Source organism: Triturus cristatus, chromosome 5_1, assembly GCF_964204655.1.
Source record: "Triturus cristatus chromosome 5_1, aTriCri1.1, whole genome shotgun sequence".
NCBI classification, from domain to species: Eukaryota; Metazoa; Chordata; class Amphibia; order Caudata; family Salamandridae; genus Triturus; species Triturus cristatus.
In genome coordinates this window covers 368,590,319-368,610,157 of record NC_140587.1, presented here as the reverse complement: position 1 = coordinate 368,610,157, position 19,839 = coordinate 368,590,319, and the positions used below count along the sequence as shown (strand labels likewise).

General features: G+C 42.1%; 1 protein-coding gene across 1 annotated transcript in view; it reads left to right on the top strand.

Annotated features, from left to right (window-relative positions):
* Positions 1 to 19,839, top strand: part of LOC146830898 (fibrocystin-L-like) — a 1,500,901-nt gene that overhangs the window by 200,522 nt on the left and 1,280,540 nt on the right. Inside the window, exons 8-13 of the mRNA XM_085605087.1 lie at positions 110 to 163; positions 8,141 to 8,208; positions 8,296 to 8,338; positions 10,530 to 10,600; positions 11,534 to 11,644; positions 17,568 to 17,669. Coding sequence (XP_085461213.1) covers positions 110 to 163; positions 8,141 to 8,208; positions 8,296 to 8,338; positions 10,530 to 10,600; positions 11,534 to 11,644; positions 17,568 to 17,669 — 449 coding nt within the window. The remainder of the gene's footprint in view (positions 1 to 109; positions 164 to 8,140; positions 8,209 to 8,295; positions 8,339 to 10,529; positions 10,601 to 11,533; positions 11,645 to 17,567; positions 17,670 to 19,839) is intronic.

The following is a 19,839-nucleotide window of genomic DNA, read 5'->3' as shown; positions in this document are numbered from 1 at the left end:
AATATATAATTCCTGCATTAATTTATGTTTGAAAAATCATTTTCTGCCTGATTATGACATTATGTATCATTAATTTGTTATATTATTTCACTACCTTCACCATTTTCAGAGCTTATGCAGGAGGAATGCCTTGTGAGCTGCTTGCACCCAACTCAGACACTCTGTAAGTACCATGCATGCAAACATGTAGTGGCTAGAATTGTGGAGCCACTCAAGGTTTTTGGGGGGGTATTCAGGCTGAATAAAAATGTGGAGATCATGTTCAATACAGTGTGCATTAGAAATGATTATATAGCATGTTCTGTTGCGTATAAGGACCCAGTGTGTAATTACTTAGCAGGGGCACAACGTTATTCTTAGGTGACACCTGCCAGTGCTGCCACATGCTGGGGTTGCCAAATTCCAAGGCTCCCAAGCCTTGATTACCTTACCTGTGCTGTCTCCTTATCTCATCTCACTCATGTAGGATCTGTTTCACCACTGCTTTCTCCCGTTGCCACTGCTTACCTATCCTTGGTACCCACTTCCTTCTTGCATTTCTTTCCTTCTGTTTTATGGTATAGGTCAATGTCTGATGATGAAAACTACATTCCTGTCCCAATGTGCGTGCTGGTGACACTTGCAACCACAGACACAAACTGACACCTGTAATTACCACATGGCTTTTACAGGACAAGAAATCTACAAGATCTCTGACGGGCTATTAAGAATAGAATGATTGCACGTTATAAGCTACCATAAAACTGTTAAACATAAATATCGATCCCCAAATGCAGTAACGTTTTAAAATGTAGCCTTTTCTGAGCATTTGTTCCAGCATGTGGGATAGTATGAATGTCAACATTGAGGAGATTTATGGCCACAACGATAATTCCATCATGCATGTTGTTATTGCAGTGATGGAAAAAGTGTATAGAATTGACAGCGTACAGAGGCCTTCAGTTGGTGACGGTGCACATTCCTCACCATATTTTGTTACAGCACTTCTTTTGACATTATGTAATTAAATCAGTGCTTAATTTGAATTGGTGGTTGCTGGTGGGACCCAAATTCACTCATTTTTTGGGACCGGTGTTTATTTTTTCTCATTACAGATTTGTTAAATAATCACACGTCCTCTATGATGTAAAGTGTAAAAGGCAACTTTATTATAACAGGTTTTGCGGTATTATTGTTAACTTTAATACAACTTTCACATAACGTCACCTTCTTCAATATATCAAAATCCTCAATGTATACCAATTGTTCACCCCCCAAATCTCCACACCTGCCCTCAAACTTTCACTTGTCATTAATTGTCTTCATTGCATTCACCCAGTCTCTCTCTCACTTACCCTACCAAGCATCCTCCAATGCACCCTCCTTGTCCTGTTCCAAAGCACCACACACTGTCTTTCTTCTCCTCGGTGGGCAAATCCACCCCTCCACCCCCAAAGGGGTGCACATGCCCACATCTGACACTCCATCCCCCAAACAACCACCAACCAGGAACATAATTTGCCTCCTTACTTATAGAAACCTCTGCACCATAATTTCTCATTCCAAAGCTTCACCACCTTGTACCGCAGTTCCATCAGGTAATAAGCATTCCCAAACTGAGATAGATGTGCACAATCATTGCAAAACAGAAACTGATCCTCTTCCTTAATACCACTATGAGATAGCACCTTAATGTCCATTGCCACACAGAACACCCTCTTCGTTCTGTTGAGCTTTCTCCTGGCTTTGACAATGGCTCAGTGCTTCAAACCCTCCCCACTGTCGCCTAGGCACAAACTCCATCCAAAGGAGGCATGTCCCTGAGAATTTACTCTTAGTCAGTTGGAAATCCTCTTTCATGTGCTGCAGGCTCAACTGGACCCTGCGCACCATGAACGACATTCTCAAGAACAGGAAGAGCATTCACTCCAGAGCCCCCTCGGACTGCTGCCCGCACCACATCTTCTACGGAGCCGCCACCTCCATCACACATGCTGCATCATCAACTGCTCCATCGAGACCACCACCTTCTCTCACATGACTGGAAACATGCTGAGATCAACCCCCTGCTAAAGAAACTGTCCAGCGACATAACAGACCCATCTCTCTGCTCCCTCTCCAGCCAAGGTCATCGAGATGGCCATCAACACTCTACTCTCCGGGTTTATCGAAACCAACCATGTCTTTGACACCTCCGAATCTGGCTTCCATAGCAACCACAGCACCGAAACCACTCTCCTTGCAGCCACCGATAAGATCCGCTCCCTCCTCGACCAGGGAGAAACAGCAGCCCTCATCCTCCTGGATCTCCTGGCCGCCTTTGACATCGTCTCCCACCGCATCCTAAGCACGAGCCTCCACGACACCGGCATCCACGACAAAGTCCTGAACTGGATCCCATCCTTCCTCACCGCCAGAATACAGTAAGTCAGACTACCACTGTTCCTCTCAGGACCCACAGAGATCAGCTGCGGCGTCCCCCAGGGCTCTTCTCTGAGCCCAACCTACTTCAACATCTACATGGCCCCACTTGCATCATAGTCAAGATCCACAGACATCATCTCCTACGCCGACAACACCCAGCTGCTCCTCTCCCTCACCAACAATCCCACAATCATTAGAAACAACTTCCACAATGGCTTGAAAGCCGCCACCACCTGGATGAGAGACAACTGCCTCAAGCTCAACTCGGACAGGACAGAAGTCCACTTGGGAAGACTCCTGGAGGCCTACCACGCTGGGACCTCCCCCCCACACCCATGGACCAAGAACGTAACTTCACATCATACTGGACCCCTCACTCACTATGAACGACCAGATCAACGACATCTCCTCATCATGCTTCCACACTCTTTGCATGCTTCTAAAGACCTTCAGATTGATCCCCACTGAGGCCAGAAAGATGGTTGCCCAAGCACTCAGCAGCAGACTCAACTATGGCAATGCACTCTATCCAGGCATCACTCCTCAGTAAACTACAGAACATTCAAAATGCCACATCCAGACTGGACCTAAACATCCCTTGCCACAGCCACATCTCCCAACACCTTTTAGAACTCCACTGACTCCCAGTCAACAAAAGAGTCACCTTCAAGCTCCTTACACACGCCAACAAAGCCCTCCACGACACCAGACCAGCATACCTGAACCACTGTCTCTCATTCCATGTAGCCTCCAGACACATCCATACGACCCAACTGGCCCTTGCCACGTCCCTTGTATACGCAAGACCAGGACCGGGGGAACATTCTTTTCCTACCTCGTCACCAAAACCTTGAACATCCTGCATCTCCAACTCAGGCTATCCCCATTGCTGGCTTAGTTCAGGAAGGATCTCAAGACCTGGCTCTTCGACTGAACCTCAGCGCCCAGTCAGATCAGCAGCCCCCCCCCCAGCTCCCTGAGACCCTCACGGGTGTGTAGTTGCACTTAACAAACACTGATTGATTGAGAAGTGTCAGGCCGGACCACTTAACCAGATAATTTTCCCCCAAGTGTATGAGTAGCATGTCCAGGGACACCTTTGGGGAACCAGACTAACTAAGAGGCAAGAGGTTGCCTCATCTCATCACACTCCTACCTCACCATATCACCTCATGTCTGTTACTGGGTAGTCCAAGGCTCACTCCGTAAATCTGCTGATCCATGTACCCAGCTACCCACCACACAAAAGTATGTCCTACTATCGATGTCACCAATTTTCTCTTCCCTGGATCGCTCACACACCCTACATTGAAAAACAAATACCATACCATATCATTAGTGTTTTACATGTCATCACCTCCCCCATAGAGCCCAAAAAAACCTTGTTGCTCACAGCACCAAATCTCCAATGGCCATTCTCCTGATCTGGCCTCAATCCCACCACAACTGTGCCACAGCCATGGCTGCACCATTCCTAAATAAATGCGTCCCATACTTGGCCGGGACTACTACTACTACTACTACAGCACATACATAAGATTTGAAACGATACTGAGAAAAACCACTGTTCTAAATTCAGTTTAGTTTTTGACAGTTTTCTCTCTAATCACCCTCTCTACAGTTTACAGTCCAAGCAGGTAAACTAGTAAGCAGGATGAGCTATTTATAAAATCACATATGATGTTTACTTTTTACAGCTCGCTGGTACTTACAATGTAATCTCTTGGTAAAGTCTGCAAATATTTTTCCCCATTGGCCATATGGACCTTTGTGTGCTAACATGAAGCACTGTAAGGCAGAAGACATCAACAATTAATTTCTAGCTTGTGAAGCCAATGTGATCCTACAATAAAGAGCAAGTATCACCAAATAAGGTTAAAAGGTTTTATTTAGGATTACCAATCAATCCAGTACATAAACATACCGAAAATAAATTAAATAGGTACAACTGTACAGCAGATAAGCTGAAATATCTCAGTAAGTTGATCTGTCATGAAATGAGATACAGAATTAGTGTTCCATAAAGAAACTTCCTTTCTTTCTTCTAAACACAAGTCAAATATCTATTAGGAATAACTATTTAGGGAGCATAGAGGGTGCCAGCAGGATCGGATTTCAGTAAAAGTCTTGACAAAAAAGAAATAAGTGTTTAGCATAAAGCTTCACAATTGTAAGACTAAGACAAGCAGAGAGGCCTCTCCTTTCAATGCAATAGGAGATTTAGAAACATCCTTATCTCCTTTCACATCACAAGGAACCAACCAAGTTGTTACTTTAGAGAGCATCTGCAACATCCCTTCAGTTTCTCATTGCAATGAAACTTGGACTGTAATTCTTAACCTTGAATATCTCTCTGTCCATGTACATGATGAACAGAATGCCTATTTTGACCACGTTCACTGTCAATTGCTTCACTCCAGGCCTCACTGTCAGCAGTCTAATACAAACCATAAGTCTTTCTCTCACTTTAAAGAATCATGGCAATACACTTGCAAGAAAGATTATGCTGGCAAGACAAAATGCATTCAATATGCACTTCGAATACATGCCAATACATACACACGTACAATGTAAAAAATAAGTGCAAAACATGAGTAAAGAATACAATGTACATATTTAAACGTTTCAAACGAACATTAGTGTACACTTATATAAATCTCTAATCACTGCAATAGTTTTATCCCATTAATAATTTTAAATGCTTCACACACATTAACGAAGTTAGAGCACACAGTGAATATAATGCCAGTTACATGTGTTAAATTGCATATTTGTGATGTATAAGGGTGTAGCCTAAATTGCTTTGCTCCCCTCTTATCCCTGTAACAACCCTGTATATAAGCAGGGTCGGCTTTAGCGCTGGAGACGCCTGGTTTGACAAACCTTTTAGCACCATCCAATGACCTCCTTCTTTACATACCCTCTCACTACCACCCTCCAACAGTGCCCCTCATCTCTCCATAGCCCCTTGTCACATGCATTTCATTTGTTTTATAGCACTACTCCTACCAATGTAGGGTGTCAGAGCACGTTACATCACACGTTATACAGAGACAATGAATTATACCGATGTAGGTCAGTGTATAGGAAATTTTCCATAAGAAAATGAGGATTACAAGGTGTAGGAGTCACATCATCTATACTAGTAGGCAGTGTATTTTAAAAGTGTTTGGTCTAGAGAAGCACACACTTAAGATTTAGAATGTACTAAAGTGGTTGACCTTGCTAATAAGAGTGTACTTCTACCCAAACCCCTTTTAGCAACATTAAGATAATGAAAGACTGGGGAAAATATAACGTTCTCACCTGTACCATGGTGTTTGCATACAGCTCTTTGACGACAGTTCATAGCTCACTGTGCTATATTACCATTATAACTTAAGAACTGCAAGTAGCAAAAGAATCAGTGTTACAAAAGCAGTAACCCACTGAGGTATCCACATAGAATATAGTTCTGTGATCTGCATGGTACACATTCTTTGCAGCAGGAATATTAACCAACTGCACTACTTTAGGGTAAGTCTAAACTGCCACTAGGTAAAACTCCAATCTCTCTCCAGCTGGAACATTATTCATTAAAGTTAGCTTGAGATTTTGATTGTTGCCTCAAAACTGCTGGACATAAAAGGAACTATGCGGCATGTGTTTTTTAAACCCATAGATTATTGATAAACACGGAATCCCCGCACCTCCCCCAAGCTCAGTGGCAGGTAAAGCTGGACTAGTTGCCAGTCGCGGCTGCGAACAATATGCAGTGGGGGCCGCAAGGCAGCAGCAATGGTAGGGGGGGTTAAATAAAAAAAGAATTACAAAAATTTACCTGGTCCTTCGGGAGCCTTGCACTTCTCCTGCTGCTTTCTCCCAACAGTCCCTGGAACAGACACCCCAACCAATCTAAATGCTGCTTTCATGCTATAAGAGCTGCCCTGGGAATGGCATGAGCGAGCTGATTAGACGCTCTGTTCAGGCACAGGGAGACTGTGCCGTTTCTCCACCCTTCTGTAGAATACATGTGAGTTAGAGAAACCTAACTGCACATGTCTGTTTGGCCGGCCTAAGACAGCCGGTCAAACAGACATGCGCACTAAGGGGCTCATTATGATGTTGGGTGAAATTCCTCCTCCCGACACCGTCACGGATTGGGGACCGACCAACTAGCAGTCGGCGGTTCTGACCTCTGAATTACAATGCGACCAAACACTGTTTGGTTGAAGTCCCATTGTTCCCTTTGGTAGCTCGTATTCCACCCGACAACCATCGGGAAATTGAGTGTTTGCAGAAAACCTCACACCCTGTTGCAGGCACCCCACACTGCCTGCCACACAGTGCAGAGTTTTGCAGTGGGGCACCTCAGGTAGCCGCTCGGCTACCAACCATAGGCCGCAGGGCTTGGGGGGGCACTGCGAGGGGCCTCCAAAGTCACTTTCCGACAGCCTTTTTGTGTCAGACAGGCCGATGCAAAGAGGCTGTTGGAAATCGACATCGTAATCCCAAGGGTGGAAACGCTGTCCATAGGGGTGTACGATGCAGTTCTGACCGACAGGAACACTTCCCGAGTTGCTCAGAACCGGTTTGGAATGATCGCGCAGTTTACATTCCGACCACCAACATCGTAATCGGGCGGTCGGAATGTAAACCGACCGAGTTGGTCAAAAGGGCTCTGACGCGGTCAAGGAGATTCAAACTTTTGGGAGGAGGCTTTCTGCCGACATCGTAATGAGCCCCTTAGAAGTGCACCAATCACTCCACCCTGTGACCCCAGCCCCCCGTTCTTCACACTCTGGCTTAGCTAGCAGCTGAAAACTAAAACAATATTTAAATAATTTTCTATTTTTCAGCTGCGGGCTCTGAGCCAGTGAGGCAACACTTCTCTGCCATTGCGGAGGAGTCGTCACTGCTAGTTGCGACACCCTAACATTGGCCCTGAATACAAGCTTTATCACATTCCATAAAATCCGACACTACAAATTTTATTGGGTGCAAAAAGTAGCACCTATCACTAGTTTTGCCTAAACTTTACATATGGATTTTGGTTCTAAGCACACCTAAATTAGCATTTCGCTGTTAATGCTGAGGATTTCTTCCCATGTTAAGTTCAAGGGTTGACCTGCCAAAATGTCTCCATGTAATGGAAACTTTATCACACTGGTAAGTTGCTGTGTGTGACAAAGTTCACATAAGTCATAATTTTGATGCATGCGCAAACAGGGGTTTGTGCAGGGGTCAGAATTTTCTTTTTCTGGTCACTAAAAAAATATAAAGATGATTGACTCAAACCTCTAAATATATTGGCTTCAGGGATCTGCTGAAATGAAATATCAGCATTTGTAAAGTGCACAGCTACGTCCAGAGAGGTGTCCCGGCGCTGGGGGCCTACGGGAAGATTAAGCAATCTATTGCCCAGTGTCATATGGTGCTGGGCTTACCTGCCGCCGGCACCAGGGATCAAACCATGAACCCTGTGTTCCGGAGTCAGGCCCCCTGGCCACTGCGCCACACCTCTTGGTAGATTGGTTGACCTTTTAACATTTGTGGTGGATTGTTTGTAGATCCCTAATTTCTGTTAGGCTGGTTGGAAATTAAAAATATCTAGTGGATTGTTTGCATATTTATGGCCAAAGGTGGTTTTGTTTCAAATGAAATTATGCTACAAGTAGCTCAAATCAAGCCGATATTAAAGTACAGTATTTAGTTGCAGAAAAATACAGCTGTGAATTATTCCCATGTATTCCCTTAGGTATGGATTACAACGTACCTCTTCTAATACGGGAACCATGATTTGCAAAATGACCAGAATATACGTTGGTAAGCTGCCAATTTTGTTCAGATTTGATTTATGGGCACTAAAGAGACTCTGTATTAATGTTTACAATTGTTTTCTTTTGTATACAGGTCATCATAATGTCAGTTTCATAGTGGATTCTCCTTATGGAAGGTATTCTATGTCGCAATATTAAGAATAGAAGTATATTCTAGGCTGATATTTTATTATTTTAACAAAATTTTAGAACTTTGTGCATCTTCACTTTATGTGCTATCATGTTTGTACTCTTTCCTTCTGCCTAAAAAAGAAACCTCATTTTTAATAGTAGGGAACAAATTATTTTTTTAATTATGGAAAATATAAAACGTGATAGTTACCTGCAAATTAATTACAATAGATATTTGTAAATTCAATATGTTGTTAAAGACAGGGTGAGTAATAAAATATTTCTGGCAATATCTGTACATCCTACAATGTTATTTTATTCAAATTTATATGACCAACACTAAGGATATTGTTAGCTTTGTCCTTAATGAGCAAGTGGAACAGCAGGAATCAGTGGTAGTGAGCCTTCTCAAACTATCTTGTGAGGCTTCTCAAACATTCTTGTGTGACCAAACTACATTTTCTACTTATACTTAAGGACACAGTGTTTTTTTTTTAACCTGACAGCTAAGTTGAACATTAAGAGTGATATTTGCCCTACACAAACATCAGAGAAATTCATAACTTTGTGTGAAAACCATTTGCCATGATAGGCCTGAAAACTCTTCCAGACGGCCCAATCAATCTGATAGAAAGCCTAATAGTACTTAAGGAGACCTAGGTCATATCACAAATAGCATGCAATATCCATGTTCTTGCTGCAGTGCACCTTCAAATCGGTGTGCCAGGCCAAACAGGGACTGTGCGGTCTATTACTGGTAATACGCTGCCCCAAGGCAGTGTATTAGTCAAGATGATGACTTCCGTTGTTGGGACATTTTAGGTACAGTTGGGTGTTGTCTGCAATTTTGTGCACGGCAATCTCAGCATTGATGAGAGACAGACCTAAATGTTTCATGTACATGTTGAATATGGGGGTGACTAGGATTGACTCCTCACTATTTGGTGTTTCTTGGTTAGGAACAATGCCACTCTGTCTTTCACTGTGCAGGCACCTGCACCTCAAAGGGGGGGGGCAGAGATCTCTTTGCAGGCAGGTACAGTGAGTGACTGTTCCCGCTTAGAGGAGAATTACAGGGAGGCCCATGGGTCCCCATTCTCTCCTCTAGAGGGCTGCCCTCAGCAGGTGCACAGTATGGCATCTTTTTGTAGCACTCAGTAAATGCACCTCCTGATGGCCTATTTGTCTCTTCACCTGCGTCCATGACATGGGGAGATCATAGAGAGGAAATGTTTCCCTCATTTGCATGTTGCACGCCACCATGAAAATGAGGTGTCACCCTCCTAAAAAGCACCAGTGATGTATGTGCACCAGTGCTATCCTTGTTACACAGGGCCACACAAACACTTACGGTCCCTTCTGTGATACTACAGTCCCTCAGGACCAATAAAAATGGCCACCTACGCCTGCCTGTGCAGCCCCTCATAACTATTTCGAAAGGCCTGTCTCTTGTGAGGGAGCGGTCTTCAGGATTTTTCAGGTGTCTAGATGACTGTTCCAGGAGGCCTAAAAGTTTTTTTGGTTTGCAAGATATCTACTTCAAGCAGGTCTGCAATAAGTTGTGATAAGTTGATAAAACTGTAACTTTGACAAGATGCAAATATAGATAACTGACGACATTGCCTCAAACTAAAATAGTTAACAAGATTTAAAAAAAAAGATTTTAACCGGCAGATATATCTAAATTCTGGGGAATCAATGTTTAACAGCTTCATATTGCCAAATTTGAATTCCTCAGGGCTCCTTTGTAGAGCATTACAATCCTTTCAGGAGGCCTCATGCTGTTCAGGGTATCCAATCACTCATTTACTAGGAATGTTAGCTATTTTCCCGGGACGAATAACTCTCTCAGGTGAATTAGCATTTCCTACAGGAATATGATATCTCCTGCTACTGATGCATTAGGTTGTGAGTCCAGAGAGCCCTTTCAGGATGTCAAATTGCTTTCACCGGGTGTATGGGTATTCTTTTGAGTAGACAAACAGCTCGTATGTGAAACAGATATTTCAAGAGGTTGGTCATAGGTTCTTAGAGCTGTTTTGTTAAATGTATGGAACCATTTTACAATAAAGACATTCAAAATGCAAATTAGAAGGAATGACATGTTCTATCAATGGAATGTGCATTTTACTAAGGCAGTGTGAGCCATAATATGATCATTTGTTTCTAAAGATTATTTGTTTGTTTTTTCCATAGGAGTTCTCCAGCGAGCAATACCTATTTTGTATCTTCACTGCATAAGATTGCAATGTTTCAGACCTATGCAGGTATGAATTTCTAAAACGTGAGGAAAACGCTTCAGATCGGTTTGTCACGTATCCACTGGTGCACATGGTTTGCAGTAATATGTTAATGGTGCAAAGTTTTAATGTGGAATACATCATTTTATTCTTTGGGCTCTCTGAGGTTACAGGAGCTGGTATTGCAACACTGTTTTAAGAATGCTTGTAAATGTAGATGCTTCATTTTATTGTCAGCTTCTAATACTACTCTGTCCTTCATTTATTTTCCTCACTTTAATGAACTGTGAGCATCTACTCTCCTCAATACCTAGTATAGGTCCAGCAAGTATTTGACCATTTTAGTTGACTGTAACATGGTTATCTGTTGAAGTACTATTGTTTAGAGCTGGAAGGGTTGAGTCAATGAATAGTAAGGCCCAGTAGTGATTTCACAGTATGTAATATGGACCTCAAATATATCTTCTGTGAATAGCCAGAAAACTTGACTGAAATTCACATTTTGAGAGATCTAGATCCAATTCTAATTTTGTGTTACGTTATTAGTTAGAAAAAAAACAGCATAATTGTATTTCCAGTAAAGCACCTCTTACATTTTCAACTGTGATAGATAGTTTAAAAGAAAAAAAAAAATAAAATCTGCAGAGTATGGCAGTAAGAGTGCAGATAAAGAGAGTTCCATACCCACAGCGAACCAGGGAACACTTTTTTATTAATTGCACATGTTTAAGAAATGCACATCAGTTGGGGAACTAGCTCTTACCCAACTTTAGATTCACTCTGAATCTTGTACTCTTCTGGCTGAATTGTTTGTACAATGGGACAGTTTAGTGAAAAAGGGAGGGATTTCACTCACATGTCTCAAATTCATGAAATTCATTCTATCTGAAAAAGAAAAGACATTATGTATCTTTTACCTCTGCCCACTATGCTGACTCTTAATGCAAATCTTTTATTCAGTGGTCTCTTCAATTTCACCTTCTGCTGGAAGTATCCAAGGAGGAAGCCTGCTAACTGTAACAGGCCAGTACTTTGATGCCACAGATCAGCCAATTCGTGTTCTTGTTGGAGGTATGTTCTGGCAGTTTATGTTCTTTCTTGTTCTTCCTTTTTCTTCATTCATAGAGTGTGGGACATGTAAAGCTCCCTCAACAACCTTCTCATATTGGCGAAAGCTACTGGGGAATTTGGATCAAGTAGCATTGAAATACTTCTAAACTGTATTATGAGACTGTCTGATTTTCAGAGTATCATTTATTTGAAGAAGACTGACATTGAATTGGAACAATTTGCTCTCCTCCACGGGTAAACCTGAATTAACAAATTATCATGGGTGAGATAATTGCTGAGCAATATTCTTCATTGAGTTTTGTCCTCCTGCTACAATAGCAATATATATGAACTGAGTTGGGTACCAAGTATGGGATTTTAAACATGGAATGTGGAAGCAAAGCAAGTCATTAGAAGGTTCTCAGACAGAAAGGCATTTCATCACTTCTACTTAAGCATCCCACTCACACAGATAAAAGTGTGTAGCTTCTATAATGATACACTGGTAATGCTATTTGAAGGGCATTAGTGAGCACTAGTGGGTCATTTAGCCCCTTGTGGATAGATGCTCGTTCACCAGGAGGGTGGAAGCCATGCCCTAATCTTCCTGCGACTGATCTGCCCTCTTGAGACATGCATGTGGACTCGGCCAGGAACCTGGGCTTCCGGTTTGACAATGATTTGAAAACCAAAAGATCCCGATACACAGTTATTTTTCTCCCTGTGCACTGAGGTGATTGTTTAGTTTTTCCTGCTTGTGCTCACCATGCCTCACCTGGTAGTAATGAACAAAGAAAATCAGTGATGGTTCCCAACCTCAAAAGGACAGGGAAACAACACTATGACTTGACAGTCCAGTGGCGTATTGATCGCTGGGTGATGGGACACCATTCTGTCTATTTTGTTACCATTTGTCCCTCGAAGCTGCTGCGTGCGGGCTACAGGCAAACATAGAGGACAACATTGTATTCCAAATGGGAACCTTGATAAGTAATCAAAGTGTAACAATGTTCTTTCAGGAATGGGTTAAATTGAAATGCTTTTGCAAAAAATAACATAAAAATTGGCCCTAAAGTGGGCCCTGAGTAATCCAAGAAATGGGAAACATTTGCAAAAAAAACATATTTTGGGTACATATGTCATAAACGTAGGTATTTGCTATAAAAATGTGGTGTAACATAGCAAAACTAGTCAATAAGAAAAATAAGAAAAAGAAAATCTACAATATGTTGAAAAATATATAGGGCTCGATTCACAGAACACACTTAAGACAAAATCCTAAACTTACTACCATTTTGGTATTCACAGAAGGCACTTACTCATTTCGGTATTCACAGAAGTTAGGAGTTCTAACTTTAGGACTCCTAAATGCCTTCTGTGAATACCGAAAGTCTTAAAATTAGGATTTTTCTCAGTTTAGGAGTCCTAAAGTTAGGACTCCTAACTTTACTACTACTAAACTGAGAAAAATCCTAATTTTAAGGCTTTCGGTATTCACAGAAGGCATTTAGGAGTCCTAAAGTTAGGAGTCCTAACTTTACTACTACTAAATTGAGAAAAATCCTAATTTTAAGACTTTTGGTATTCACAGACGGCATTTAGGAGTTCTAAAGTTAGGAGTCCTAACTTTACTACTACTAAATTGAGAAAAATTCTAATTTTAAGACTTTCGGTATTAGGACTCCTAACTTCTGTGAATACCGAAATGAGTAAGTGCCTTCTGTGAATACCAAAATGGTAGTAAGTTTAGGATTTTGTCTTAAGTTAGTTCTGTGAATCGGGCCCACAATTTTCATAATAATTATAGTATGATACCAGTGATTCATTTGCTAATAACATGTACCTTGAAGTAGTGTTCATTTTTTCAGCCCCATTGGCAAGGTCTTCCTCTGAAGAGTGAATATTTAGAAAGTTCAATCCATGAATAAGGAGTAGGAACCTCATTTAAATTAATCACCCCCAGAAAAAAGTGAACAATCAGGACCCTCAAACTCAATAGCAATGAATTAGAGTCCTGATATAGAAGGTCATAAGATCCAAGTTGGAAGGCCTAAAAGTTCCAAAACAAACAAGTGCTGAAGGTCCAAGGCAGTCGACAGCCATGCATGCATAACCTGAAGGAGCTGCTCAGGGAGCTGCTAGTAGGTGTTGGAGTTCAAGTTAGCCAGGACTGCTGAAGTCCTGTGTGTACAGGAACCTGTTGCATAAACTGAAATGGACCAGTGTGTGAACTGTGTTCATCCTCACAATAAGCTCAATATTATTTTCCCCAAATTGAGAGGGCCCTGAAGATTTCAAGATGATAGATGTGTTTTTCCATTTATTATTTGTGGTGGTTTTTGTATTATGTTCGTGGTATTTTTATTTTAACTGTCTTTCCTCAACAATATAATCATCCATAACTTTTGTGCTGAGCGTAGACGAGATTAACATAAGAATATATTATTAATGCCTGAGGGAAGGACATGTGGCAAGTTAAGCAACCATTGGCATGTGCCATCTTTAGGGGGAGAACCTTAGAATGGAGGGCTGAGCCAGCCACTCCAAGCGTGTTCTCTAACAGCTGTCAATCCACACAATAATCAAAAGAGGGAAGGATAATATAAACAAAGTGGCACAGAAAACCTCCAGATTCCCAGACAGCTTATTAATACATTAAAACAAGAAAACAGGTTAAAATAAAGGGACAAATGTAAATCAATAATGAAATGCAAGCTCAAATAATATAAATCCCATGCACCTGAACTGTAATAGTAGATTAAAATAATGAAAAAGGGAATGTGGGACAGGCTCTCCATAAGCATACTAGGAAATGTACAGTTTGGGTGAAAGAAAAGCTAAAACACACACAGCAGTGTGTCCGTTGTCATTGAGTGCTTCATAGCAGCAAAAGGGCTTTTTTATGCTTGTGAATTTTTTTCTTAATTATTTAAACCTGGTGTGGGTTTTGCCAACCTTTATTGCAAGAAAATGGGTTATTAGTTTGGAAGCATGTGACTCCCAGTAATAAGTTCCATACTCCTGTCACGGCAAACACACAGTTTCCATAAATTAAACCTGGGATCAACCAATGGGAAAATGCAACCTTTGCGGCTGTGAAAGACTTCTTGTCAGTCAGAAACATTTTGTGCTATTGTATGGTCAAGATTACTACCTTTGGACTTAGGGCCTGATGTGTATGTTGGTGGTAAACAAAGTTAAGTCATGCTTACCGTCAACATAATGATCTGCCCATTGAATTTAGAAGCAGGCAGACCATGGTTTGGCCATGGCGGAGACTACCTCATCTCCCCCATGGCCAAACTTTTCTAACGGCCTGTGTAGTGAGGGACATCAAAGAATTGACTAGTAGTCCACTTGCCCAATCAGGCTGGCCGGACATATATCAATTTTGGTACTGTCAGCCAATGCCAATCAACCCATTGTGGTGAGGAACAATAAAAAAGAAATAATGCCCATCTTGCCATGGGAAATTAGTCCTATGGCAAACAGGGGTATTCTTTTTATTTTCAAAAAGAAAATCCAGTTTCTAAATTTTCTTTTGTAAAATAAAAAAAGAAAACTGTTTGGTGCACAGATCTGTCTTGTTGACAGAGCCCTGCACAAAAGAGTGAAATACTTTGGCGTGAACCGCTGTAGCAGCAGTTTGTGCCAGTACTTTATAAATGACCACCAGGACCTCAGAGAAACAATCCTTTAGAGGTCACCAGCATGTTCTAGTCCAGTTCCAGTTATACAACTAACTGGGTGGCCTGAAAAAAGGCCTCGTGCAGCTTGTTCTTTCCCTGTATCCACACAGGTCAGTCGATTGACTCTTGGTGTCCAATTTTGAGTTCTGGGTCCAGCCCTCCAGGTCTCCCCACAGGTTACAGATAACACGTCCAGTTCTCTTTTTTTTTGCCACAGATTCAGATAGTGTTCTGAGGAGCTGTAGAGGAGGTGTTACTTTTGTTTAATTCACTAGCCACTGAGTCAGTCATAACTAAAGGATAAAATGTACCTAGGGGCTAAGCTTCCCACTTTTGTAGCATATCCTGTTTGCCTCACTGAAACCTATCCCACAGTGCACCATTATCAGTAAAATCTAAGATGGCAAACACTTTCTACCCATGGAGGAAGATTGTGGCACATGTAGGGGCTTGATTAAGGTAATGAGCAGTCCCCTCTCATTAACTACTCCAACTGGTTCTAGAGCAATCTTACTTCTCAGAGAAAACTAACACGGAGAGGCTAAAGTATGTTTTGGTAGCAAAAGACCCCTCTTCTCCAGCCCTCCCTTATCACTAGAATATAAGACTGCATGTTTTGACAGGACCCTTTTAAGTTGGTGAAATTTGCTGGCTCTTCTAATCGACAGTGCTTGGGTAAAGCTGGGTCACATTTTTCCCCAAGGCCCAAGCCAGTTTCTCTGCTCTGAGAAAAGTATTTTACACGACATTTAACACAGCACTGACTAGCAGCTGCAGGCTGGCCAAGCTACTCAGGGCCTCATTTATGAAAAGTGACGCATCACTGCGTAAAAACAGTGATGCGTCACTTTTCACTGCGCCCTCCCTGCGACTCCAATGATGCGTCATATTTACAGTATGACGCATCATGTCGCAAGGAGTCACAGATACGTCAGTATTTCTGACGTATCTGTAGGCGCAAAAGTGACGCATTGCTGGAGTGTGTCACAAAAGTGACGCAACTCCAGCAATGTGAAAGGGCCTGCGTCAGTCTTACGCCTGCTGTGAGGCAGGCGTAAGATATTGACGCATTTGCACCCTAGAAGTGGCGCAGTGAAATCTCGTAGATTTCAATGCGTCACTTCTACGATGCTTACTTACGTGGGAACGCCCACCCTGCATACATTATACCTGACGCAGGTATAATGTAGCGCAGGGGTTTACAAAGTGACGCATCTAGGTAGATGCGTCACTTTGTAAATATGGCGCATCATGGCGCATGTTTTACGCCACTGGTGCGTCACAAAAAGTGACGCACCGGTGGCGCAAAAGTGACGCAGGGGCTCATAAATGAGCCCCTCAGTATGCAAGAGCTTCAAGTAGTGAAAGCTTAACTTTTCAAAAGTTACTTTTCCATTATATATATATATATATATCAAAAATCCAACTCCACCATCAATTTCGGATTTTTAATACATTTTACCATATTCTGCAACACATATTTTGCTTCTCATTGGTGTTACACTTCACGATTTTTCAAACATAGTATGTAAATCGAGTTATATTCCAAGGAGACCCGATGCACCCTTTGTGTATTTTTCACTTTAACTAAACAGGATAGTGTTATCAGAAGTGCCTATGAACCTGCCTGTCACCTATAGCATGAGCACATGTGCTGAATGTACTTTCTGCAAGAAGCTCTTACTGTGCCTACATGTAGCAAAGCGTACATGTAAGCTGCATGACATTCACTTCCAATTCATTTGAGAAAGATTTTGTGCCCAGTTTATCTGGCTCAGTCAAGAGCAGAAGTCAAAATAATAAAGATAGAAGGAGAAAAAACACAATAAAACATACTATGCAAATGGAATCTACTACAAGCTATATCTGGGAGTATAGATTCTACAGAAATGGTAGAAGCATTTCGAAAAGTTGAAAAACCCTCAAAAACCGGAGAAACAGTGTCCCTGACAAGACCACGAAAGCAAGCATGAGTTTGTTTCATCACGGAATTCAAAACAACAATACCACCAATCCTGTTCCCTTAATGTGATGCTGAGCCACTCTTCATAGTGCAAGGGAATGGATACATGCTCTGTTTGCATAACAGAAAAAGAATATGTTTCTGGTCACTTCTAGAGGTGTTGAAGTATGGAAAATACATCTTTCATAATAGTAAAAAAATCCAATTCTAAATAGCGCAGGGTATAGTCTACAGCGGCGAACACATTTTGCACAGTAATACAGTAACATTTTGAGTATGACCTTCTTTGCAGGGCAGAGTTGTGAAGTTCAAGATCATACTGATGGAGCAATAACTTGTGTGGCTCCCCCAAAACCAACAGCAGACGAGCTAAACTTTACAAGTGTATTTCCAGGTACGTTTAGTAGATATTCATGTTTTTTTTTCAAATTAATCCAATTTTTGTGTATCCGTGTGGAGTGACTCTTACAGACATATATGTAAAATTGTCTCTCCCACTGAAACTAGAACATTGAAGAAAGATACCTGAAATGTGAACACACTTATAAAATGCACTTTCCCTCTAAAGAATACCAAGGTATCTTGCTTGACTTTCCTTGTTAACAGCTGACACAATTTTCCATGATCTGCCCTTCTGTGTAGCTGCCCTGATGTTGTTCTTTTCACATTTTTCTGTTAATCTGTTATTGGGAAGTTGAAGTAAGATTTTCTCCCTAGGCAGCGGCCTTCTCAACCCGAGCGGCAACTTTCTCAATGCAAGAGGTAGCAACCTGCAGCAAACGCCTTAATTGAGAAGACTTGCCCGGAGTGGTTCTAGCGCTTGATTTTTATTGCTTGCCAACTTAAAGTTGGTGAGCTGCACAAAAGAAAAAATGCTGTAACTCTGCGCTTCAAGCGCAGCACGAAGTGGGCAAAACTCTGTGAACTCCGGAGGAGCAGAGTTTACCGCTCACCAATAGCAACAACCACAATCCTTAAAAGGGTAAACCATAAAAAGCAACTAAATTATCCTGGGGCAGATTTACAAGCCCCTTGCACTGCCAGTACGTCACTTTTTGTGACCCACTGGCAGCGCAATACACTGCCCCATATTTACAAGGACAGGAAAAACCACCCTGCGTGGGTTTACCTGTCCTTATAAATATGGCCCCTTAACACGCAGCACTTTGCATGAATGGGGCATTCCATGGGTGTTGCTGTGGGTGTTCCCACGCAACACCAATGGAACAAGGCACATTTCCAGATTTACGAGTACTCGTAAATTTGAAAATGCATGTGAATGCTACACCTCCCCAGGTGAAGCGTAGGGAGGCTCAACGAGGAGAAATGTATTAATTTCTCCTTGTTTTTTTCCTGTTTCTATGCGCGCTGCATTCTGCAGCACACATTGAAAGAGGAAATCCCCTCTAATGATTGTTTTTGTTCAGGGCTCCCTTCCTGCACATAAACAATCATTGAAAGAATGCAGTTTTACAACTTCTATGTGTGCTAATGCAGCACACATATAAGTTGAAAAACTGCATTTCAGATTGTTTTTGTGCAGGAAGGGAACCCTTCCTGAAAACAAAAGAATCTCCCCACGATGCAGGCATCCTTGCACCATGGTGCAAGGGTGACTGTCGGCGCCTGGCTGCAGTTTGTGCGCCAGCGCATGGGGAAGCACAGAGATGCGACATATTGTTGTAAATATGTCGCATCGCTGTGCTTTCCAAACTAACGCAGCACAGAGCAGCAAAATGACTTGCTGCACCGTGCTGCGTTAGTTTATTGTAAATCTGCCCCACTGTGCTTAACCTTCTAGTAGCTTGGCACGAAACAGACAGGTGTAACCTAGAGGCAATGAGAAAGTATATATGCAGCATCAAACAGTAATAAAGTGAAAACACAAGATGAAAAGTCCTATACCAATTTAGAGAAATAGGGTACATTTTAATAATTAAAGTGATGCCATTATGACAAGAATCCAATCAGAACTGGAGATATTACATTTTAAAGTTTCATGTGGAAACATCAGTTAAAAGCACAAAGCGCCACTTGCTGTCAAGTTCAGGCGGACCGTGATAGACTACAGGGACCACGTTAGTCCGGCTAAAAGGTTACCTTCAAAATCCGATACAAAGAGTTCTGTTCACATTGTAGGAGGTCGAGATGAGAAGGCTGGCCATTACAGATAGTGATTGCTGTAGTGCAGAAAGAAGGTCAGGCTTCACGTACAGTCATCACAATATCGTGAAGAGCCCGTCAAGCATCGCAGACATTTGTTGCTGTAGTGTTGGCGGTCATCGGGGACTGTCATTGCTGTAGGACGAAGCACAGGTTTCATGTTGCTGGTCATTGCTGGTAGTCGCTGTTGTCCCGAAAGGCAGGTCTAACTTCAGTCTTTCGCATCTGCGGTCATCATGAGCAGCAGAGTCTTGGCGCAAATGGGTCAGTGTGTAGTTGCAAGGTACCTAAACGTCAAGATTCTTACCTTTTCTTATGGAGGGGCACACTTTGGAGCCAGTCAAGTATCCAGAACCTTGGGAAGCACCTCTTGAGGATCAGGGACACAATCTAGCAAAAGC